At 40.0% G+C, this 24,380-nt stretch overlaps 1 protein-coding gene across 1 annotated transcript in view; it reads left to right on the forward strand.

The window, feature by feature from the left end:
* KALRN (kalirin RhoGEF kinase) overlaps nucleotides 1-24,380 on the forward strand; it is a 466,558-nt gene that overhangs the window by 301,144 nt on the left and 141,034 nt on the right. Inside the window, exons 15-25 of the mRNA XM_058809387.1 lie at nucleotides 3,500-3,666; nucleotides 9,521-9,640; nucleotides 12,248-12,466; nucleotides 15,314-15,463; nucleotides 16,324-16,438; nucleotides 16,768-16,883; nucleotides 17,451-17,573; nucleotides 19,928-20,110; nucleotides 21,177-21,295; nucleotides 22,463-22,529; nucleotides 23,163-23,272. Of these exons, the coding sequence (XP_058665370.1) occupies nucleotides 3,500-3,666; nucleotides 9,521-9,640; nucleotides 12,248-12,466; nucleotides 15,314-15,463; nucleotides 16,324-16,438; nucleotides 16,768-16,883; nucleotides 17,451-17,573; nucleotides 19,928-20,110; nucleotides 21,177-21,295; nucleotides 22,463-22,529; nucleotides 23,163-23,272 (1,489 nt within the window). The remainder of the gene's footprint in view (nucleotides 1-3,499; nucleotides 3,667-9,520; nucleotides 9,641-12,247; nucleotides 12,467-15,313; nucleotides 15,464-16,323; nucleotides 16,439-16,767; nucleotides 16,884-17,450; nucleotides 17,574-19,927; nucleotides 20,111-21,176; nucleotides 21,296-22,462; nucleotides 22,530-23,162; nucleotides 23,273-24,380) is intronic.

The following is a 24,380-nucleotide window of genomic DNA, read 5'->3' on the forward strand; positions in this document are numbered from 1 at the left end:
TTGAGCTTTATTCTTTTCAACATGCCACACAGAAGACTGACTTGTTTTTGATCACTCTCTCGTTTGTCTTGGAGGTTTTTAAGCCAGCAAGTCTGTCAGATAAAATTACATCCATGTGCTGCCATTTATGATGTCTTTTTCACTTGGAACTCTTGAAGTAGAAAAAGAAGGTTTTGGACATTCAGCCATGATTTTTGCATGTCTGATGCAGACTTGAAGCACTGACCCTTAGTAGGCTGCAGAGTGTCTGGCAATCCCTGTGAACATTCTTATGTTGTTACAATAAATCCAGGGGTTCTGTGATGCACCAGGTCAGACTCTGTGGATATTGAGGGCATCCACACAATCAGCCTTCTCTGCAAGCCCAGTATTTCCAAAGTTCCATCCAGCTCAATACTATGTTCCTGTGATTCCTTTCAGGGCTCCCTCCAGCATGTGCAAGTGAGCCTGGATTAGACTGTTTTCTCCATCAGAATAATTATTTTTAAAGAAATGTTTGATTTTGTTAGGGAATATGTAAGATCTGGAAGTCAGGTTGAATTTCCTGAATTTTTTGCAGTACTTGCAGATCGTCACTAAAATCTGTGTCAATCAGGAAACATATCTGTATGTAGAGAATATAATAGTAATATTCTCAACAAGACTGGAGTTTCTAATGAGCCAGCCCTTTCTGTTTCAAGGAACCTATCTGCTATTTTTCCTGTTTGATTTTAGCTCTACTGCTGATAGCAAAGCTAAATATGTGGGTAAATACTCTCAGAAATAGTTATTGATTTTTCTGGATGCCTAACTCAATACATTGAAGGAGCCTGGCGTTTCCAAAAGTGACAACCTGGATGCTTCTGAGAAGTCCATTTCCCACAGAAAGTTTAGGATAATTATTCAGAAGTAATTCAACACTTGGGCCCAAGCTGTGGTGATGACATGCTCAGGTAATTTTTTAGCATATGCACCTTAATTAGTCTGATGTTAGGCATTAAAAGCAGTTACACTCTAATCACTGGTTAATTGATTGTGCAAATTTATTTGATTAATAAAGTCCATTTCCATTGTCAATATCATTGTCATAATGAGTCCCCAGCTGGGGGTCTGTAATGGTTTACAGAGCTCCTTTTATTATCTTAGACAAATTGCTTTTAAGTCAAACCTAAAATACACTGTAGAGCAGAAGTTGAGGATATTTATTCAGTACCTGCCTGATGATATGTAAGATTCAAAGTCCTTTTGCTTCCTGGTCATCAAGCTAACATTGTTCATCTCTTTTCCAAGTGTTGCATTGCTTAAAAGGGAAGCAGAAATCCATTTCATTAGCTTTGTGATGTCCTTTATAGTTAATTATAACTGTAGTTTATATTGCTAAGAAGAGAATATAAACTCTGCTATCACAGGCTCCTAATATTTCAGCATAAAGCAGATTTAAAGCAGTTTCAGAACAGTTTTGTACAGGTTAAAAAGCAATACCCCTTCCCTAGACTGAATTCTATCTCATTGCAAGCAGTTCAGGTGTCACTAATGTATGTTTTGTAGGATGCCAGTTAGTGTGGCTCAGTACTCTTTCCTGTAGGATTTTTTAAAAACATTTTCAATTCAATATCACTCACTTGACATCTGCTGCACTGTTTGAGGCAGAAGAAGAAAATGGCAACCAAGTTCATTTTATCAGAAAGTCAGCTGTGCTTTTCTAGCTGTCAAAACACAATGTAAAGATAATATGTATGAAATTATTCGGGAAACAAGGCTCTCTGTTTTGCCAACCAATACTTGCGAAGAAAAAGCGCTCTCACCGCATGTGCTGGCACCGCAGAATAAATCTGCGTGACATATGACAAGCAGGAAAGGGCAGATCATTCATCATGGGGAGCACACACTGCCCTTGGATAGCATCCCAGGCAGTTCCCTGGTTGCTGCTGATGAGTTAGCACCATCAGAGCTGCACCAGCTGAGTGTGCGGGAGGCAAAGCTGTGCATTTAATATCCAATAGGTGTGGTGAAGTCAAGCATACAAAAAGCCATCATGTCCCCAGGATACAGAACCATATGCAGGCTAATTGTAGCAACAATGCCTGGTGTCTGGCAATTGAAAAGAACTTCACTCCCAAGAATAGAAACATATATTAAATTTCCAGTTTTAAATGGGAAGCCAGGGGCCATTCCACTTTATTTGGTAATGAAGGAACTGTTTTGTTTGGGCTGGGAAAGGGAATAAGCCAATCATTTGCATTCCCATGTGCTTTTTCTGATAAAACCAGAAAGCAGGAAAAGGGATAGGGTTAGTAATAAGGTCGTATTTATTTTGTGTGCTGCACTGTGTAGATACTGCTGAATGAAAGTCATGAGTCTCTGAGGAGGATAAAGAGGGAGGTAAAGACAGCTTTCTAAATGATTTTCAAAATATGCCCAAGACTTTTTTTCAGCAACTTCTAATTAACACATTTCTTTATTAATGCTGTACTATTCTGCTGAATCAAATGGCTTTGGAGGAAAGTGCAGTGTTTTCTCAGCATTACTGCAATCATAATATTTTTATGTGAGGTTCCTTATCCTTCCTGCTTTGAGGCCAATGGCAAAATTCCAGTAGACCTTCATAAGGGAAGGGTCTTTATTAGTTTGCAATCCCAGGGACTGCAGTAACATGGGATGATATCAAATTTCCTCCAGGGCAAACCTTCCAGTTGCACTGGTGGCGAACCCAGCATCCCAATCACAGCAGTGGCACCCAGAAGGAGGGTGTGAAGCTCTGCACACAAGGTTCACAATGTCAGAAAAAACATTCAGGAGGTAGGAAGGGCCTCAGGAAGTCTCTATTTCAATCTCCTGATCAAGTCAGGGCCATGAAATCAGACCGGGCCTTTGAGGGGTTAGGAAGTTCACATGGGATGCAAGGGCGGGAGATGTGGTACTAAGACACCCTTTCTGTCTGCTGTGTGAGGATTGGACAAAAGTCAGTCTGTGGAATAACTCTGAATGAAATAAAGTCTCATTTAAACTAATTCATTGTTGATGATCCTCTACAAGCATCCAGATAGAGAAAGTTTTTCTCTATGGAGCTCCCTGCACTACTGTAGATCTCTTTGACTTGTATTTTCTTCCTTATCTCTTTTTTCTTCTAGTTTTTTTCTTCTTTTTTTAACATGCATTTCTAAAGTACAAGTTAATTAATTATCCTAAAAAACTGAGGATTTTTCTGTCTTTTTTAAAATTTGATGTCGATGCAAGTTTTTGAGCAAGACTGTGCTTAAGTCAGTCTGACTGGCCAGATGCTGATGAGTCAGATGAGCAATGACCACCAGAGAAACACCACTTTGTAGAAAAATGTAGTGATGAAGATAAGGGAGCTGTGAAAGCCAAATATTACATATGAGAAAGTTAAGTGAGAAAGAATTACTCAGACACTTGCAAATCAAAGTGTTAAATGGCAAAAAATTTTGAAGTTTGCAGTTATGCAACATTGAAATTTCAATAATCTCTCTCTCTCTCTCTCTCTCTCTGCATGTTACAGGCATTGAGCTGATCTGTGAAAAAGACATTGATCTTGCAACCCAGGTTCAAGAACTGCTGGAATTCCTTCACGAGAAGCAGCATGAGCTGGAGCTGAATGCTGACCAAACTCACAAGAGGTTGGAGCAGTGCCTGCAGCTCCGGCACCTCCAGGCTGAGGTCAAGCAGGTGAGAGTCTTGACCACACATGAGGGGCTCGAGGGGGTTTTCAGCCATTACATACAGTCACACTGCTAGGCCCGTGTCTGCCAAGGGACAAACCTTTAGGTGGGCAGTCTAAATCGCCCTTTACTTAATAGTACTTGATTTGCTGACAGGTTACAGGATGGCCCTTTGCAAATAAGAACGGGCTCTGCTCTCCCATGTTTTTGGTTTCATGAGTAGTTATGGAAATTCTGTGCAAAACTGACCATGTAGCTTCTCAACTGGAGAAACGGCCTCAGACTCCAAGTGTTCTGGGAATATAATTATTTGATTTGTGACCCAGATTTAATCTGAGGTGGAAAACAGACCCAAAGCAAAGGAAGCTGAGCTGTGAGGCCTAAGTATGACATTATGGTAGTTTCACCTTTTTATTTATTGTTATACATCTGCTGTCTTGCAGGAATCTTTAACATCTTCTGGTGATTTAAAAAAATCTGTCAATGGTCTCTAGATCCCAGGACTTGTTTAGACCACTTAGTATTATTACATTGCCTTTCTTTCACATTTCATCCTGGCATAGGCAGTCATGTTCTGCCTCCCTTGGTTTTCCCTGATATTTAATTTGGATGCCTCATGTTTCTTGGTTTTCCTTTGCTGCACAGGATAACGTTACACTTCCTGCTTCCTAGCCCATAGGTGGCTTCACACTCTCGTATGTGTCTTTTTATTGAATGTTCTTGATTTCATCAGGAAAACCAAGAATGTTTTTCCAGACATCTGGAATATTCAGTTTTCCATTTAACTATACAAATAGGTGGGTTGGGATTGGTGTTGGGACAAGTGTCCAAATACTACAAGGTGTTCATGAGAGATATCTGCTCATTTGTTTACTTAAACGCATACATACACTCTCTGAATGCTCAGTACATATGATCATAAATATTCACTTTTGAGGACAGAATAACTGAGGGATGCTTTATCTGAATTGCTTTATCATTACCAGCAAATAAAATCCTTTACACTCAGCAAACTGAAAGCTCTAACAGCAATGTATACATTTTCCTTCAAAGTCCACTTTGATGTGAATATTTTTCAACTCTACCTAAAAGTAGCACAGAATTCTCCTAATTTTTATTTTTAAAATATGGTCATTTTGCATTTGTGATTATTAAAGATCAGCTCCTCACAAAGTTCTGGAGCTCTGTAGACTTCTTGGCTTTACTCTTAAAAAAAAAGAAAACAAATCAAGTAAAACCCAGAAATACTCTGTGATATTTATAACCACCATCTTAACATGATGCATATGCTCTTTTTTTCTATAGATTCCCGAAGTTTCTTAGCTTAGCTAAGCCTGGAGGTGTATGTGATAGATTTCTGGTACAGCAGAGCCATTTTCACTTATGACAGAAAGCAGAGAGGAGTTTCATGTGTAGCAGAAAGGCTAAAGCTGCAGGTTGCCCACTGGTCTGGGGTGAAGGGCAGTCAGCCCTGTGGCTGCTCCTGCAGCCACTCAGTGGCACTGCAGCACTTTCTGCAGGTACCTGATGTTATTTGCCTTATTATCAAATATCTGCTTAACTATTTTACAACTGAAATCTACCCAAAGGAAATGGTTATAAGACTGAGCTAATACTTGCTGTGAGAGAACAGCTGCCTTGAATTAGTATTTCCTTAACAGAGCTTGGGACCATCAGAGCCTTTGTTATTGTGTGACCTCCCAGCAAACCAGTAGTGAAAAAACATTTTATTTGTTCAGCTGAATGCTGAGCACCACTTTGCTTGTTAACCTATAAATTACCACAGCTACAATCTCCCTTAGAAAGAGGGAAGTTAAAATATTTCTGTGTCTTATCTATTTGGTTTCCTGTCGATGAGTCATATTCCCAACCATTTAGTGAAATTGGGAAGTGTATTGATTTTGGCTTGTAGTTCATCTCCAGTCTGGTCCAGGTTTCCTTCACTTTCAGTTTAGTGCATCTGAGATGATGGATGATCTCATTACCAAATTGCTCTTTCTCTTGTGAATGAGTTGAGATGTGGTTGTTGCAAGACACCTCCTGTAGCTGTGTTAAGTTCTGCTGACAGAGTAAAATTGGTCAAAGCTGCTGCATGTACATGTGTTTGCATTTTGATATAATGGCTCATGGAAATAAAAAGTCTTTAAACTGTCTCTATCTATTTAAGTTTCATTTACCAGAGGTTTCTGCTTTATATCATATGCACCAAGGGTTTGAATGCCAAGACAATGAATTGAAGTTTGGGGCCATTAAAGTGGAACAATTCCAAATGAGATGTTCTGTGAACTGCTTTAGAGTGGAAATAGAAAAGATCAGTAATTCACAAGGTCTTTGTTATTAAGAAAAATTCTGCCCAAGCCTGATTTTCCCTCATTTGGATCCTACTCATTTCTGACAGAAACTATAGAGCTTGGACTGCTTACATAAAAGTAATGGCAGAATAGATTTGTGGAGATCAGTTTAAAAAAACAAACTCTAATGCTGTGCCTGCAGCTGTTTGGCATCCCTATCCCCTTAATTTATCTTTATATGGTTTGGGCTTTTTTTTAAAATAAGTTTTGAACTTGACCTAATTTGCTCCAAGATATCCTCAAGGTGTCCCATTACACTTGCTCTCCAGGTTGTTTTGAAGATATATTTAATCCTTTTGATGTGCTTGTTATCCATCTATTTTTGCTGTTTGGCATTAGATTTGCTTCAAATTATATATGCCCAAAGGATAATGGGAAGTAGTCATTTGAGAGACAGTGAATAAATTTGTTTTTTCCTAATCTAATGTCAAATAGCTCCTGGGAAAGGAATGAAGTTTTAAACATGGTTAGAATTACCAGAAGCTGTCCTTGATGGTTGGGTCTGTGTTAGTAAAAGCTTCTGAAGGAAGCTGCAAAGGGTCTGGAGTGTAAAAGATTCACTTAGATTGTTTTGTCTCCTGAACCTGAAAATCTTTTCTTATCTTACTGGACAATTATCCATAGCAAGGGCCTAAGTCTTTTTTAGAAACATGAAGAAACATTTCTAGAAACATTCTGACTAAACTGAGCAGTAGATAAAAGCACTGCATGGTACAGAGCTCTCATTTCTTAAGGATGGCTGCACAAGGGGTGCCTCAATCTTCATTTTTCCTGTAGAGTCTGACTCTGTGCTCAGTGAAGATGGCAGAGTTCCAGGGAAGAAATTAGGGGTTTTAGAAGAATTTGGTACTATTATTTAATTACAGAGAATCCCTGTACAGGAGCATAGCCTCCCTAAAGCAAATTGGAGTCAAAGGTGGGAGTTGTTTCAGAGTTGTGGTGGTTGCCCTGTTAACCCATGCCTTGAAGTAAAACTGTTTTCCAGTGACAAGCGACTTTTATATAAGAGCCCATAAAATTGTTTCTGCTTCTCTGTTATAAAAAAATTGTTAGGATGTATAAGAAAGTCTTTGAAGTTTTATTTAACTCCAGAATTATTTAGTCATTGCTTCTACAAAGCTGATAAAATCTGTAATTTGTAGAAAATATCTTTTTAAAACTGTCTTTTAGGGTTGGCCTGCACTTTGCAAAATAATGGTGAAACTACTAATACAAGAAATAATCATAGAAGTGCTTTGGTCCTGTATTAAGAGCTTTTCTATATATTTTAATGAAAAGGTATTAAGCACTATATGAGTAGAAGTCACTTTGTGAGCAGGTCTTGTAAACCAGATACAAATGTGTAAATGCCCCTTTCCAGCCAGTTCTAAACCAGGGACACAAGGAATGTCTCTGCAGGGGCTTTGAACTTGGACTTAAGGAGCTTTGGTCATGCAATTGAATTTTTTTTTTCCTTACTGTATGTAAACAACACAAGTAAGAGAGAAACATTACTATGAAAGCAGCTGATGCAAATCTCAGATGAGCTCCAACACTGAAGTGCCAGACTTGCCAAAGTAGACAGGGGTCACTTTGTAAATGCTTCCAAGCAAAATTTGCTAGTGCTTGGGTGCTCTTTGGGCCTGGAAAAGGGGATGTAGGAACCCCAAAATGTCCAACCCCACACTCTGGGGGCAGGAGAGGGGGCAGCAGCCTTGGTCAGGAGTGGTGCTGGCAGCATGGCTGGCACATGGAACCCACCAGTCCACCTGAACTGCTTTCCCCTGGATAATCTGAGTCTGCAAGACTTTTGAACAGAGGGATGAATATGTGGTGTAAATACAAGAGGAAACCTGGCAGACTGGTTGTGTGGTCCCTCTTCCTAATCAAGTTGGTTTTTTGTAAGGCTGAGGTTCCATATTTTTTTTTCTGATATTTCTCTATTTAGAGGCTCAGATATTTGTGTGGAATGTGTGTCAAACTGTCTGTGGCAGTTTTTTAAAAACTCAGCTGAAATGAAAGATGTTCCACAGAGGAAAAGAAAAGCTGTATTTTTAGCATACACCCTCAGTATTTTCTACATTCCAAATAATTCAATGCTGGGTGTATTGCAGCATGTAAAGCATGAAAGCATGTCTTGCCTCATGATGTCCTCAATTCAGGCCTTTCCCAGGTACAGTGATCCTTTGGTTACCTTCGGAGTTTGGTACCATGTAGTTGGTAATAATGCAGGGTTTAAGTCTGATGGATTACAGAAAATGCCAGACAATGCAATTTCCACATGATAACTCAACTGCTTTTTCTTTAAATGTGTGATGCATTTACCACAGGAACAATTACACCTGCTGATGAAAGAGAAACAAATGAAATTAAATCTTCAACACTGTTGTACCTAGCAGAATGTAATTTTCTACAAATTAGGGTCAGCTACATGTATAGATGTCTCCCTTTTTTCTCCTGGGGAAAGCTCATTTTTTACCCTACAGGGAACTGAATGGCACTAACTAGGGTGAAGCATGATGTAGGGATGAAAAACAAAGCAATAAAAAAAATCCCCGTTTCCTCCAGGCAATTAATGGATCACTTGTAGAAAATGATAGTACAAAAGGGAAATTGCTATGTGGACTATTGCAGCAAAGTCAATTTTGGAAATCGTGAGCTAATTTAGGGCAGTGATTGAGCAATCAGGATTTCCTGTGGATCTGTGAATTGGACTCCACAACTTTCTGGCTTTACTGGACTAATAAGACACCTTCACAGGTAGAAAAAAGGCTTTGAGACAGCACAGGAAAGAACTTGCATGTGTGTTCTGGGTGCTAATTTCCTAAACATGTGTCTTAAAATAGCAGAAAATGTTGCTGCTTAAATGAGCGAGTACAAGCTTGATGGATTAATTATGTACATTTAGGATGTGATTCTGCACTCATTACAGTATGAATTGCATGTCTTACAAATAATTTTAACATGTCTGAAGTAAAGCCTCTTGATTAACCACAAAATACAAGATTTGACACTTTTTCCTAGCTGTGTGCAGGTGGAAACTTTAACTGCATCTTAACTCCATGCCAAATGAATCAAACTGTGTCCTCTCCCTCCTCCCAAGCTCAGACTTTTGTGTGAAAGACACACAGGCAAGTGAAGCAGAAAGGTGTTGCAATCTGTGATTCCTGTTGGAAATTTGAAAAGATGTTTAAATCCAAATCTCCCTCATTATGCTTTGTGGTTTTGCCCTGGGGTATTTGCATAGGGGCCCATTCATGTTTGTGATCAAACCTTGAAAATGAGAGTTCTTTGCTATCCAAATATCCATGTAAAGGGAGTTGAATTCTTCAAGCAATAACTTTTTCAATAAGATCTTTGCCTCTCAAAACTGCGTGCCATTAAGACCTTACGCCAGGATTTCTTTCTGTTCACAGAAAAGATTTCTTTCTGCTCACACTTGTTCAGGCAGGCTGAAGCATTTTCTGACAGGTGACTGCATAAACCCTGGTACTGAGTGCACCTTTCACTGAGCACATCCTCTGTTTGCAGGTGCTTGGCTGGATCAGGAACGGGGAGTCGATGCTCAACGCCAGCCTGGTCAATGCCAGCTCCCTGTCGGAGGCTGAGCAGCTCCAGAGGGAGCACGAGCAGTTCCAGCTGGCCATAGAGGTAACACCAACTACTCCTCTTTGCTTCTCCTTCCCAGGTGAACATCACACAAAAGGTTACCTCATGGGCATCAATCATTGCTTTCCTGAAGGAAGGGGAGGAATAGAGGCTTTGGAGAATCAACTTATCATTAAACTCGTAATGTAGACAGGAGCTAACAGTGAAACAAATTATTTATCACCTGCAGCTAATTCTTCTGCTGCCAGATATCAGCTTTGCCATTCGTGAAAATGACACTCAGGCATCTCCTGATAATTTCCTTGATAAAAAATTAAGGTTCATAAAGTGATCTGAAATGGGAAAAGTTATTCAAGTCAGTTTCTTTCCCCATCTACAGTCTGGAGGTCATTCCAGCATTCATTTATGAATATTTTTTAATGGATAATGCTCTCACGCTAAATAATCTTTCATTCAGCTTTCCTTTCACAAACCCCAGAAAAGAAACTCATTCCAACCCTCATCCTCAAACAACTTTGACAAAGAGGCAAGAGGGGCAATTTTTAAGAATTTACTCCCAAACTGCTTTTCCTCCTTCTTGCTCTGGAGTTACAGCACATCTTTGACCTGGCCCTTGGAAACTGATTGTGAGCCACCCCATTTGCCTCACTCACAGGGCCAGGAGGAAGAGGCCCTGCTCTGAGCAGCTTTCCTTTGAATGAGAAGGTAGTGAAGGGCTAAGATCTGCCCTGAGCAGGGCACTAAAAGATTCCTGATTAAGCTCAGTGCTTGATATATCTCTGTTATTGTGAGCAAACCCTCACAGGGTGTGCTCACTTCATTTGCTAGAAAGAGGTTGCTTTCTAGCATTGTTTTTTTTTCTGTTCTAGCTTAAAAAAGGGATGTGTGCTTCCCAGAATATATTAAGTTTTTTACAGAGAAAAGAATAGCTGAAAAATACCCTTATACTTGCAAACTAAACCAAAATTTGAACTCTGCAAGTATGGAGATTTGAAGAGATGCTTGACTGCAGTGGGAGGTGGGAGGAAGGAATGTCTCCTGGTAAACTTGAATTTAGTCAATATATGTTACAGTGATGCTAATAATCTTAGAGTTTAAATCTCAGCTAATGACTTATTTTGATCCAGCTCTGCTCAGAGTAACAAAGGAGCAGCTGTTGCAGCTCCTAAAGGAAAAGGAAGAAGTTTTTTATCAATTCTGTATGAGCTGGCTGGTACCAAGCTGTGCTGACCACATCTTGGTAGCCACCACCAGACAGCAGTGGGGCACAAGACACCCACTGGCTGAGTTATCACAGCTTCTGACACTGGGGAAGTGCTTGCATTTGGTGGTGAATGCAAATTGCAGAGGGAGAAGAGGGTTACACTGTAGTAAGGGGAAAATAAGTTTTCAAAAAGAAAAAATCACTAGATTAAATATTTAAAGTATTTAAAGCTCAATATGGGGAATAGATCAGCAAAGCACATAAGGCAGAAAGTTCTCTAAAAGCATTCTAGAGGTGGAATTGATTTGCAGTTGAAATCCTTCAAAGTCTATTTCAAACAAGTATTACAATTCTAACATCAGTAAAGCAGCTGGATATTAAATTTAACCAGTTGTTCTTGAACATCTTCCTAAGTTTCTGCCAAGTATTAATCCTTTTTGTTTCCTAATAGCTTTCTCTACATTACATTATTCATCAGTGTATTGCCAGATGATTTCAAGCTTTTTTCCAGGTTCATGGCTTAGATCATAAAACTATCACATAAGAATTTGTCAGCAGCAGTTACAAATGGGACATAGCACAGAGGAGTCTGAGAGATTTTAGGGCTTCTGTTCAGAAGATTAAAATCAAATACTGGACTTAACCATGTCTGAACAGTTACTCAGGAGGCTGGGAAGGGATGGGGGCAATTTCAGCAGCCCACAGAGGAAGACATAGCCACCACTAGGTAGCTCTGAGAGGAGCTGGTGCTGGCTGAGGAATGGGGCAGATAACTCAGTCTTGCCTGTAAAGGGGCTACTGAGTAAACTGGGGAATGGTGGAGAGAATGATTTGGCTCTCCCCAGCTCTGACCTTAAAGGTAGGAGCATAAATCTAATCTCCAGCATGAGTGAACTGACTTCCAGAAATGCATCTTGTAGGGGCTGCTGCTTGTGATAAAGTTCATGCCCTTTAATAAGACATCTTATTTTCTGGGATTGATGTTTTGAACAACTGCACAAGTAAAGCTGCTGATGCCAGGTAAACTGCCTGGCGGGAGCCAAATTGGGGTGATTAGGCCCATAGTTTGCCAGCTGTTTATAGAGTTTGCTTTTGGGCTGCAGATTGTGTGGGATGCAGTGAGCACTGAGGCTGGGTGGGAGCTCAGTGAGAGCTGCCTGCACTGGGCAGTCAGAATGGACCCCTGAGGACCCCACCCCATGTTACTGCTCAAAGAGCAGCAGCTGACCAGTGTAGCCAACCCATCCTAGCAGTGCTTACATGTTCCAAGCTTTATTAACATGTTGCAAGTATGTGTGAATAACTGAAACTAAAACGCTTTGCAGAAAGTGACTGTTAACTGAAGATAACTCAAAATATTTCACTCTCTCATCACGCCTCGCTTCACCTCTCTACCATACATCTGGCACATCTGTACAACCTCTCTTTCCTCCCCTCATACACAGTCCCTCTTTCATGCCACTTCTTTACAGAAGACACACCAGAGTGCCCTGCAGGTCCAGCAGAAGGCTGAAGTGTTGCTGCAGGCTGGACATTATGATGCTGATGCCATCAGAGAATGTGCTGAGAAGGTGGCCCTGCACTGGCAGCAGCTGATGCTGAAGATGGAGGACAGGCTCAAACTCGTCAATGCCTCCGTGGCCTTTTATAAAACCTCTGAGCAGGTGAGCTGGACAGGGCCATTTCTGGGCCATAGCAAACCAAGTCTGGATCAGTAAAAATTCTTTCTTTGACAAGTATTGCAACACAAAAAAATGTAACCCACTCAGCCCTCAAAAAAAAAAAGACAAAAAAACAGCAGCAAGCAGTTTGTAATAACTTTCATCTCAAAGTTTTCAGTGTAGCAATGTAATTCTTGTAGGTGCTATTTTTGTTGGGGTTTTTTCAATTTTCCCCTTTCAAACAGGAAGGATTTTTGAAATCCCACCACTTTTGTTTCAAGTTCTTATGATGCTTGAGGAATATAAATCTGCTTTTCCTTCAGAACTGATTGCAATTAATTAATTGTTATTTTGTGAGCCAATGTTTTTACTAGTACTTAAATACCACCATGCCAAAAACGATGCCAAGATTTGAAGGGATTTCTCTTAAATCCACCTGCAACACACATAATTACAGCAGGAGCCCATTATATGCTATCCCAACTCTACTTCATTCCAGGTGTTCATGAATTGCAAAACACATTCCAGTTGGCTGCTGGCATGGTGGGATTATTCATCCCTTGCACAAGCAGGTGCCCCTCATACTGTAGTCAGTGGGAATTAGTGTCACAGCGTGGCTACTCCAGCAGCCTTGCCTGGTGTCATTTACTGCAGCCAGGCAGTTGCTGTTAGCAGGGACACTGCAGGAACCTGTGGTTTTACACAAAAGGCAGCAGTGATTGCCAGGACATTTTCTATTGTTATTGCCACACAGTTAGGTCCTCAATTAGAGAACCAGACATGGAAAGATTTTTAACATAACTAGATATGTCATTAGGGAAAAAGTGTACTTTTCCTTAACTTGGAAGCTGGAGATGATCTTTGGGCCATTTTTTGGTGTCATTTGTTTAATGTATTTTTAAGACTGTTTAAGAGGAATACATTCCTTATAATTAATGTATTTCACTGTGAAGAGTTTCAAACAGATTTACAGTCCCTAATGCATTCAAGATCAAAATGAATTACTGCTGATGGAGGAGTGTGAGAAATGAAAACTGTTAGGGGATTCATTAGAGCTTCAGACAGTTAAATGTACTGGCCAAAATATGCATTGGCAGTAATTTATCAGTTCAGTCTCTCTTCCTATTTCCAAGTCTCAGACAAGCACACTGCAGTGCCGACCAGTTCATTCATTGGTTGTGTCTATTCAGCAAATGTGCAGGGCAAAGATCATTCAGTCTTTGAATGCTCATGAACTCAATGCTGCAAGCCTGTCATCTTCTCTTGGGCTGCACAGCTGATCTACAGTCCTTAAGGGTCTGTTCTGTGACTGCCTGACCATGGAGTGAATCATTTACTGGATCCTGAATTCTCTGAGTATCCAGGAAAAGGAGCTAAAAGAACACAGAGAGTGTCACATGCAGCCAAACTTTTTCATGCCTGTCTTCCCCAAGTATATTATGTTCTTGATGTTAGTGGTGAAGCCCTGGATTTCAGATAGCCCAGTTTTTCTCTGACTTCATTGACAGCCCATTTTATATTCACTTCTCTCATCACCTTAACAGAAAGACACTCTTTGCATGTGCAGGGACAATTCTTCCTGGAAATATGTGAATCACAAGCAGTGCATTTATTTTCATTCTTTAAATCACAGAAGTTCAACAGGATGTCAAGGTTTTCAAGTGAAATGGAAATGCTTTTCTGTGCCTACATGACACATGAAGCACTTGCTCTCTACTAAATATTTGAGGGTGATTGCTGGTTTGCATCCAAGCAAGAAGATAATTTTAGATTGCCAAGTGCACAAGGCCCTTTGCATAATGCATAGTGCATAAGCCTGGCAGCAGGATGAGTTATCAGTTTACCTTAACTCACCAGTTTTAAAGTGGACTTCAGGGTGCTCTTTGTCAGATTTACATGAAAATGGCTTGTGATAGTGAGGGTGATGAGGGGGTAATTCTGGAGTCTCCTCCAGACAGTGCTCTTAATAATGTGGGTTCTCCTGAATTATAACTGTGTTCATATTAAAGCTTGCAAGAGTGAGCAAGAAAAGGATGGACATTTCTACCTGGATCCCAGCAATAACTGACTGGGTCATCTCAACAGTGGAGTCTGTAGGAAGAGCCCTTTGGGAAAGAAAAAGAAAGTTCCAAATGTCCTGGAAAACTTTTGCTGTGTCTGCGCAGGCCACTGAGAATATTCTCAGGATCTGCAACATAAAAGACTCAGCCTTGTCTGAGCAACTGCCTAATTTCCAGGCTGTGTTGGTTTATTTACCTCAATTCCACTGTTCCACTATTCTACTAAGATAGAATATATGTGTGTGTGTGAGCTCTGTGCAGTGGAGCACCTGCATCCACCTAGATTGTGACCCTGATTAAGTCTATTTGTTTCCATCAGCTTTTTAAAAAGCTGTATAGGGAGCAACTAAAATATAGCTGAAGAGAATTAATTCCAGCTTCATACTTTTTTTCAGGGAAGTATTTAAGCATGTGCTTTTCTTTAAGTATGTGTTAAGTCCCTTGACTTCAATAGGATTTAAATATGTTCTAGAATAGGGATTGTTTCCTGAATGATCAACTGGGGCTGGGCTGACCTCTGCCTTCATTCAACCTTTTGTGCTTCCTCTCATTATTCATTAGAAGATCAGAATGATTTATCAGCCTTAAATAAATTGTATCCCAAACAGTAAAGATCCCTAGGGGTAAGAAAAACACCTAGATCATTCTGTCTAGGGCCAGCTTTATACCCAGTTACCCCCATGCTGTGGCCCATAGTACAAAAATGACATGTCACTGCTCACAGATTTTTACTGAATGTTGCCCTGGTTATGATTGTGGATAACTGAGCTGTGCTGTGGGCATGTTTCAGGTGTGCAGTGTTTTAGAGAGCCTGGAGCAGGAATACAGACGGGATGAAGACTGGTGTGGAGGCAGAGATAAACTTGGGCCAGCAGCTGAGATAGACCATGTCATCCCTCTGATCAGCAAACATCTGGAACAGAAGGAGGCTTTTCTCAAGGTCTAATTTTTATTCTCTATTAAATTAGGAAAAATTTCCATTAAGTAGACAATTTAGAGCAGTGTTGGTAAGTTTGAGAGGATGCTCTGATGTGTAATTCCAGTTCAGCTACTAGCTGTCTGTATAAACCCTAGGCCAGTTTTACTTTGTTGTAGCAGGGGTATTGAGCATTATTATCAATACATATCTCAGAGAGAGGTCATCAAGACCAATTAGGTGGTGTTTGTACCTGGAGGATGTTAGTTGTTGTGCTGGTTCAAAGTTAAAATTGTACTATAAATCACAGGTATTACACATCATTTTGGTGTTGGCTTGTACAAACCATCCAGCATTTCAGATTTTGTCCTCCAATCCAATAACTGAAGAACTAATGATAAGCAATTTTGTCTCTGCAAGGCAGAACCAAGATGGAGACAGAAATTTCTTCCTGCCTTCCAGGTGCTGCTTTGGAAGAAAGAGGGATCTCCCAAGCTGACAAGTGAACTGTCAGCCAGTCTCCCACCTGTCACTAAAACTGATACACAATATAAAAGTACACTTGCAGTCAAGGCTTAAGAAATTATGCCTCTAGATTTGGACATTTTTTGAAACAATGATTCCTTTTCTTGGGAGATGTGTTAGACAGAAAATGTGTGAGGTACCAGTTCTTAACAAGCAGTTGTTTAATTACTGTCATTAATTTGCCATCATATATAAAATAAGCCACTATATTACTCATGTTTTAATAGGTCTGTGAGACTGTTCGTTTATTAGCTGAGTTTATTGACTCTTAGCTGAAGTTCTCATCTTCCCAGAAAGAGAACTTCTTGCTTTCTTTGCTCATCTTTGCTGACTCTTTTGGTGGGGGCTGTTCTTCCTAGGCCTGCACCCTGGCGCGGAGGAACGCCGAGGTGTTCCTCAAGTACATCCACAGGAACAACGTCAGCATGCCTGGAGTGGCCAGCCACACCAGAGGGCCCGAGCAGCAGGTCAAAGGTTGGTGGAGTGACACCACTGAAGGTCTGGTTTGCCTCCCCCTATGCAGGGGGGTCCTCCTAAAGTCTGCAAAGTCTGTTCCGGCATCATTTCCTTTACCAGATCACTCTGCAACTATGCTTGCCTTGTGGTGGTTTCTTGAATATGGTTTTGGAGTTTTTTTTAGCAGCCCCTTTGAATTAATGTCTGTTTTTAGGAAGTGTGATTTTGGGCTCTCTGCTTTTGGGAACAAGGTCCAGGCAAAGTGATTGAATTCATCATTTCATAGCTTATTTCTGTGTGCACCCAAGGAATCCCTACTCATGCAGATGTTTTCCTTTGCCCTGCAGCCATTCTGAGTGAGTTGTTGCAGAGGGAGAATCGGGTCCTTCACTTCTGGACCCTGAAGAAGAGGAGATTAGATCAGTGCCAGCAGTATGTTGTCTTTGAGCGCAGTGCCAAGCAGGTAATGTGAAAACCCCACCTTGTGCCTCTGTCCTGGCAGCGTGTAAAATCTCCTGTGTCCATGTAGTGCCTCTGTGTGGGGCTCCTCTTGCAATCTCAAGTTGTGTTTAAACACTGTAACTTCTGAATACATGGCAAATATAGATTTAAAACAATTTAAGACAATTCCAAAGCCTGAGAAAATTCACTATTTTTGTCACCTCAGATTAAGTTCTCTATTTCTTCATTTGTTTGAAAATAAATATAAGAGCAAACTAGTTTTATTGAGCTATTTCTGAATGAGAAAACTGCTTTCCCTGCAGATCCATCTATATATAGGTGGAATTCCCTACACTCTTTTTTGTCCTAGGAAACACAGAGTACCCTTTTGTATCCTTTCCCACCTGCTTTCATTATTTCATTCTTTTTATGTGTTCCTAGAAAGTGTTTTAGAATACAGGGTATTATCCCAATGTATTTGATATTCTTTGTTTGGCAGGGTTTTGTTTTTTTTTTGTCAGAGAATTAATTCTTGAAATACAAAAGCTGTTTGTTTTGTTTTTTCCTTTGGTGTTTTTGACATTGACAGGCCTTAGACTGGATCCAAGAAACAGGAGAATATTACCTCTCTACTCACAACTCCACAGGGGAATCAGCAGAAGAAACTCAGGAACTCCTGAAGGAATATGGGGAATTCAGAGTACCTGCCAAAGTAAACAGTGACTTTAATCTAATTATGCCATCTGCTTTAGTCTGTATTTATGGTCTTGTTTCAAAGCCTCAAATCTCTGTGACAATATTCCCTTGATTTTATAGTTGCCCTCTAAAAATCCTAGCCCTGAAGGTAAATGATTTTTGAGAACTTTTAGCAGGACATAGGCACGAAAAGGAGGTTTTCTCCACCTTGGTTAGTACTGGTTATTGAAAATTTCTGTTCTGATCAGAAGGAAGAGAAAGCCCATTTGCATACAGAGTTCACAGCAATCTAATAGACATTCCATCCTCAAGCAATCATTCCAGAATGGCATAGGGTGACTAATTGATCTGAACTCATCCAAGGTCACCATGGACTCCTGGTCTCTTTCTTCTGTCTTTAAAACCACAATTTGTGTCACTTATTCCAGCTGGTTGATCACAGATGATCATTTATCTCTTTATTACAAATAATCTGCTGATCCCAACAAAGTACTTTAAATAGATGAGTCTCTAAACTCTGGGATGAACATTTTTGAATACAAAACTGCATTACCAAGAATATATTAATTTATAGGGAGCAGTTCTGGGAAATCTGGTGAGGTTTACACAGGAATGGTGATTGGATCTGCTTCAGACAAATTAATTCAAACCATAGGTAATTCATAGGCAGTGAATCCACAGGGGTATTAGGAGTCTCTGATAAGGATGTAAATTGCAGAGTTGGAGTGCAGGAAGACTATGGCTTTGGTATTATGTAGCTGCATTTCACTGTGTCCTGAAATTGATCTTCTGTAATCCTTAAATTCCTCCTTAGGCTTCCTATGCTTGTATGGGTTTGATTCACAGCCTTTGTGGTGTTCTTGTGCCTGTCTTTTAGCTTAGCTTGCATGTTTCTGAAAATGTGAGATAGCTAGCAGTGGATGGAAGGTAATTTCTTCAGACAGGACACATAAGAAATTCTTTTAACTACTTCTGAGTTCTAACCACCCATAATTAGTGCACCTGAAATTCCATTCTGGTTCATAATTTATTTTTTTCAGAATAATCCAAATTCATAACAGAGTTTCCAAACAATTTTGACTCTTTACTTAGCCTTGGATTGAATTTTAGACATTGTTCATTATCAGCTATTACTGTCTGTTTCTTACACTGACATATCTAAGTCTTGCTCCCTCAGGCTGTCCTACTGCTCCTACTGCTGATGTAGAATATTTTCACTGCCATGTGCAATCTGGTAAATGCATGTCATTCCCAGACTGATGTTATTCTCAAATTAAGCTGTAGCTGAAAGCCTTCCTGATCCCAGTAACTTTCTGGCCAAACCAATTGATTGAAATGCAAAATCAGCAGTAGCTTCTGGGAATTAACCACCCTTTAAATATGACAGGAAGTTAGATTTTTACATCTTCATACCTAGCCTTGCTTAGCTACTCATTTAATTTGTTAGAATGATGTCTGATTCAGCTGTTAATCTATTACAGTGGTGGGATTTCTTGAATTTAGTTTTGTGTTTGAAATCTGCTGGATGTTTTCTGGTCTGACATGGATTTGTCCATTTGTGGTCAGATCACTAATAATAATGTCAAGTATCTGAGAGTGTGCCTTGCTTCAGGTGTGGGGGAACATCCTCTCTATGTTTGACCACAGGCTTGCCAGTGCCTCATTTCCTGGGATAGGTTTGGAATCAGAGCTAGAGTTCATAACTAGGTCCTTTGTGCAGTTTTGACTATGGGGCAGTTAGACACTAAGTGGAAGAGAAAAGACCTCTGGAAGGTCTGGGGAGCTCAGAGTGTGCTTTGGAGTTCAGGCATCTTTTAGCTGGTAGTGTCCTAACTGGACCTGAAATACCAATGGAGGATTTTATAATAAGCAGGTTATGAATTTGGATTTAAATTCTGTTTGTTTGTGAAACAGACAAGTAATGACTCAAAATCACTTCCTGGACTGATATGTGTATTAATGACCCTCCTACACAGGTCTGCAGATCCACCAGATATAGAGTCAGAGTAACTTGGTGTACTGTATGAGGTGTGATTTTAAAATCTTGTCTTCTACTCCAGGGCTCGCCAAAAATAAGCTTTTGCTTATGAGAAGAAGGCATGTGTAACTTCCAACATGTTTTATGTGTTTGTGTCTGCAGGGTTTCAAAAACTTGACTTTCTGTCTTCTTCAGCTTCATAAGTGTCCTTATAAAAATGTCATTCCTTTCATGTTTTACTGAAAGTTTGAAGTGTCTGATTCTGTATAAGAAGAAATGCAGACACTCTTTAATGATGTATAAAAATTGTGAACTTCTTTTGACTGCTTTGTGAGTTAAAAGCAAAGGAAATAATAATAATAAAACATAACCAAGGACTGTGTTTTGGGCAGCAAACAAAGGAGAAAGTGAAGCTCCTCATCCAGCTGGCTGACAGCTTTGTAGAAAAAGGACACATACACGCCACAGAAATCAGGAAGTGGGTCACCACCGTAGACAAGCGCTACCGGGACTTCTCTCTCAGGATGGGGAAATACCGCTACTCCCTGGAAAAAGCCCTTGGAATCAACCCAGAGGTACTGCTAGACCCTGTCCTGTTGGGGGTTTTATAGCTGAGTCACAGAGGAAGGGGAAGCCTGTGGAATGAATGCTGTTGGTTTTTGTGTGCCCATTAGAAACACTGAAAGCTCAGCCAGCCCACCTGGCCATGCTCAGAACTGCTTCTGGAGAAAAAGGGTTAAAGGGTTTTGCTGTGCTTGGTCAGTGATATGAGGAGAGGCAGATGAAGATCAGAAAGATTTTCTAAACAAATGTTTGCACCATTTTTCAGGAGGCCATACAGCTTTCAGGAGGAAAGTGGGGAAAACACTTTAATTGAATAAAAGTCTGTGTTCATTTTGGTATAAAACATAAATCCTGTTCCCACACCATTACTTTGCATCCAATCCAAACTTTGACTCTAAGTTTTTATTCTCTCATCCTTTAAATAACATAAACAATTGATCCCCAACCTCATGTCTGAATTCTTTTAGGTGAAGTAGAGCATCAGAAGAAGCAAAAATTAGGATTTCCTGCTATTCCCTGGCCATAGTATTAAGGGGGAGTGCCAGAAGCAGAAACACTTAAAACCTTTCAGTCAATGACTCTTTGGAAATTAATATCAAGAATAAGGAATAAATTCCCTCACACTCTCATGATACTTTAAGTGCACTGGTCCTTTTAGGGCCTCTGGTTTACACAGAGCTCTAACTACAGCCTGGAAAGGTATTCCATGGTAAATGGCCACTGAAAGTAGTCTCTGCATGGTGCTCTACTTTATCAGACTGGTTTTTAGAAAGTCCCATACTAGACAACTAATTTAGATATGAAAGAGTAAGGTAATTTAGACCTTTTTATCAGTATTGGTTCCTAATTAGGATAAATGGTGAAGATTACACTGAGTATAATTTCTGTGTTTTTAAGATTTCTCTCTCAGGTTTTTATCTCTTCTCACAGTACTTCTGCTTCTGTCTAAATTTCCTCCTTTTTGATATTATTATCTTGTGTCCTTTTTTACCTCTTTGATGTCATGAACATGCTGCACTTTGCACAACAGTAGGATTACAATGAAGTTAAACTCTGTACTTTTGGTTTTTTCCCTAGGATAACAAAGACCTAGAGCTAGATATCATTCCAGCAAGTCTTTCAGACCGGGAGGTAAAGCTGCGAGATGCAAATCATGAAGTCAATGAAGAAAAAAGGAAGTCAGCCAGAAAGAAAGAGTATGTTCCCAAGCACTCTGTCTGCATGGCACATTATCTGCTAAAGAATAATTCTGTGATATTAGCATGACCTGAACTGACTGACAGTCCTGTAACTCATTCCAGCTGCAGAGCTATTGAGATAAGTCTGCAGTTGTAGGGTAGTTGTTACTTGTAGGTTAGAGAATTTCAGAACATAAAGGTTGAATTTCTTTTGGTTTTATCAGAAGTTAGAAAGGGAAAGCAGTGAGTCAGGCACTTGGATTAGCCCTGATGTTGTGGAGTTGCTAATTTCTTTCGGCTTGTATGTAAAAAGTAACATGAGCAGGAAAAAATACAGAGCATCTTTAGGTGTCTAAATATTATCTAAACATCAGTGACCCAAGAGTTCACTTGTAGGTTTAAATTTCAGCAAATGTAGGACTGAGAGAACTGGAAATAGTTTATACTAGAGGAAATAGTTGAGAGGTATTTGTTGCACTTAAATCCATGAACAGTCTATTTTCACAGTATTCTGTCTTATTTTTTGTGTAAGAATATTGGGAAAGTATTTCTCAGACCTCTGAAATTGTCATAGATCATGATTGATAAGAAACCACTTATACTTTAGAAAATATTACACTTGGTCTGCCTGTGGCAAATTTCAGGAATTTCAACTTTGAGGGGCCCAGCCTTGGGCTATAGAAAAACCATTATTGCATTTCACAGCATCTGCATTTTTTCTGGTCAGATACCAAGCTGTTGAAGTCTCTTCAAAGTAGTGGTGTCTCCCAAATCCATCTGTGTTGCTTCTGAAGGTAAAGTTTTAGGGTGACTTCCCACTGACTGTCAGCAAAGGTGCAAATGATTGTGAATCACAATTCCTTAACCCTGAGGGGAAAAATTTCTGAGAACCAGCTGATAGTTAAGGATGGGCATGTAGGTGGTAAATCCCATGGACTCAGGGTTGCAGGAATACAACTTAATAGGATTTTGTGCAGAAAAGATATTTAGAAAATAACTCCACAAGGGACTGGAGTATGAAGTGCTATTTTGATCATGGACCTGAAAGGTGCAAAGTAAGGTAGCTGAATGTCTAGGGTGGAAATACCTTTATTCTTTAAGAGAACAGGAGGATGTTTTCTTTTCTGTTCATTGTAGAAATGCTTATAACGTCCAAACCACCTAAAATACTCTTTTTTTTTCCAGATTCATTATGGCTGAGCTGCTGCAGACAGAAAAAGCTTATGTCAGGGATTTACATGAATGTTTAGAGGTAAGTTATGGCCCAGGAGCTCTCCAGTATTCCTGGAAGCACATGTTGTCCTCTGCAGTGAGGATGTTCACTTTAAAGCACAGGCTGTGCACATTGATTCATTGAGCCTTTCCTTAAAGATTCAAATCTATTCATTTGAATCATCTCATACTAGAGAAACTTCTGGATTTGCACGGTCCAATACCTTGCTTTGCTGTACAGCAGTGTGTTCCTAAAGTGGATGGTGATATTCAAAACAAAACCAGAGTGTAATTCAGTGAAATCTGTCAGCTTTCACATTCCTCAGTCTGACAGAGATTTTTATGTATCTAATGCTACTGAAGTGGCAAATCTGGCTTATCTTCCAGCTGTTTTTGCCTGAAGCTTTTGGACACCATCAGGTGGACAGCAAAGACAGGTGTTGTTGGCACATTTCTGCTTTTTCCTCAGACAACTTCAAAGCACCAATGCATCAGCACTTTGAATTTTTCTAGAGAGCTTTCTGTAATACTGAAAATCTTATTTTTTAGCTTGTTTATTTAATCTCAAAATACATAGTTCCTGGTCAGCCTGTGCCTTTGGCAATAAAACAGGGAGATCTATTCTTTTCTATTGCATTTATTCACAAAATTAAGAGTTTCTGGTGTTTTCCAGACTTACCTTTGGGAAATGACAAGTGGAGTAGAAGAAATACCAGCTGGGATCCTTAATAAAGAACACATCATCTTTGGCAATATTCAGGAGATATATGACTTCCATAACAAGTAGGTTTTCTTACCATTTCTGTTAATGTTTAGGCACTTGTGCATCTCTGTGGTGTCTGCAGAGAGCCCCTACAGTACAGTGCACACCTGAGTGTAAAGTAATTGATTTTGCAAAATAGTTTTTGATTTCTGTTTTGTTTCTCTTACAAAAATGAGTTGGAACATAGTTCAAAACTTCAGCTGATTAACAATGTTAAAGTCATGTTATACCAATGCTTTGCAGTCTGATGCATGCTTTCCATCTCATAGCACAAGATCTAGTCTGGACACTTGCCTGTCAAAAATATGATCTTGGAAAACACAAAGGGGAGAAAGTGGAACTGCTGGCATGAGCTGGGTTAATAAGTAGCTTTCTGCCACTTCTTGGAGACTTTCTGTATTTAGTCTGTAACTAACAGTACTCCATCTCATTATGATAAGACTGTGTACCTGATCAGCTTAGAGGGCATTGTTTCCATGGTATAATGTGAATGCAAAAACAGTTATAAACTTAACATTTAGGGGACATTAATCCAGCAAGTTCAGTCTGAATTCCAAATCTGTCTTCAGGTTACACTACAAAACAAATCAGAGAATCCTTTCTCGTTTGAGTTCTGGGACATTTCAAGTGCTTCAGTCAGATAAATGTGCCCAGTTAGATAAATCACATAAATACAGCCAGATAAATCACATAAATTCAGTCAGATAAATCACATAAGGAAGGCCCAGCAGAGCATGCCATATGCATGCTTTTGTGCCAGCAGCTTCACAGCACATCAGGACAGCAGCCTGATTGCCTTCTCACCTGCCCTTTCTCTGTGGTGCTATATTTTTGTTGTGGTGACCCTGGCTGATGCCATCTGATCGCCCTCCTCTTTCAGTTTCCACTGTTCCAGCTCCATCCCTCCAGCCCTCAGTCATGTCCCACAGCTTTTCACTGCTGTCATTTATCCTTTCTCTGACCCCTCCTCCTGCAGCCTGCTGCTTCTACATAATCTTTTTTTCCTCTAAAACTTCTTCCTAGCAATGCTAAAATAAATTTCCCCTGTCCCCTCCACCAGGGTCCTCCACAGCCTCCTGCTTTGGCTGGTGATGTTAAGGCATCCTCCAGCCTGATTCAGAATCCATG

Source organism: Ammospiza caudacuta, chromosome 8 (genome assembly GCF_027887145.1).
Source record: "Ammospiza caudacuta isolate bAmmCau1 chromosome 8, bAmmCau1.pri, whole genome shotgun sequence".
In the NCBI taxonomy this organism is placed as follows: Eukaryota; Metazoa; Chordata; class Aves; order Passeriformes; family Passerellidae; genus Ammospiza; species Ammospiza caudacuta.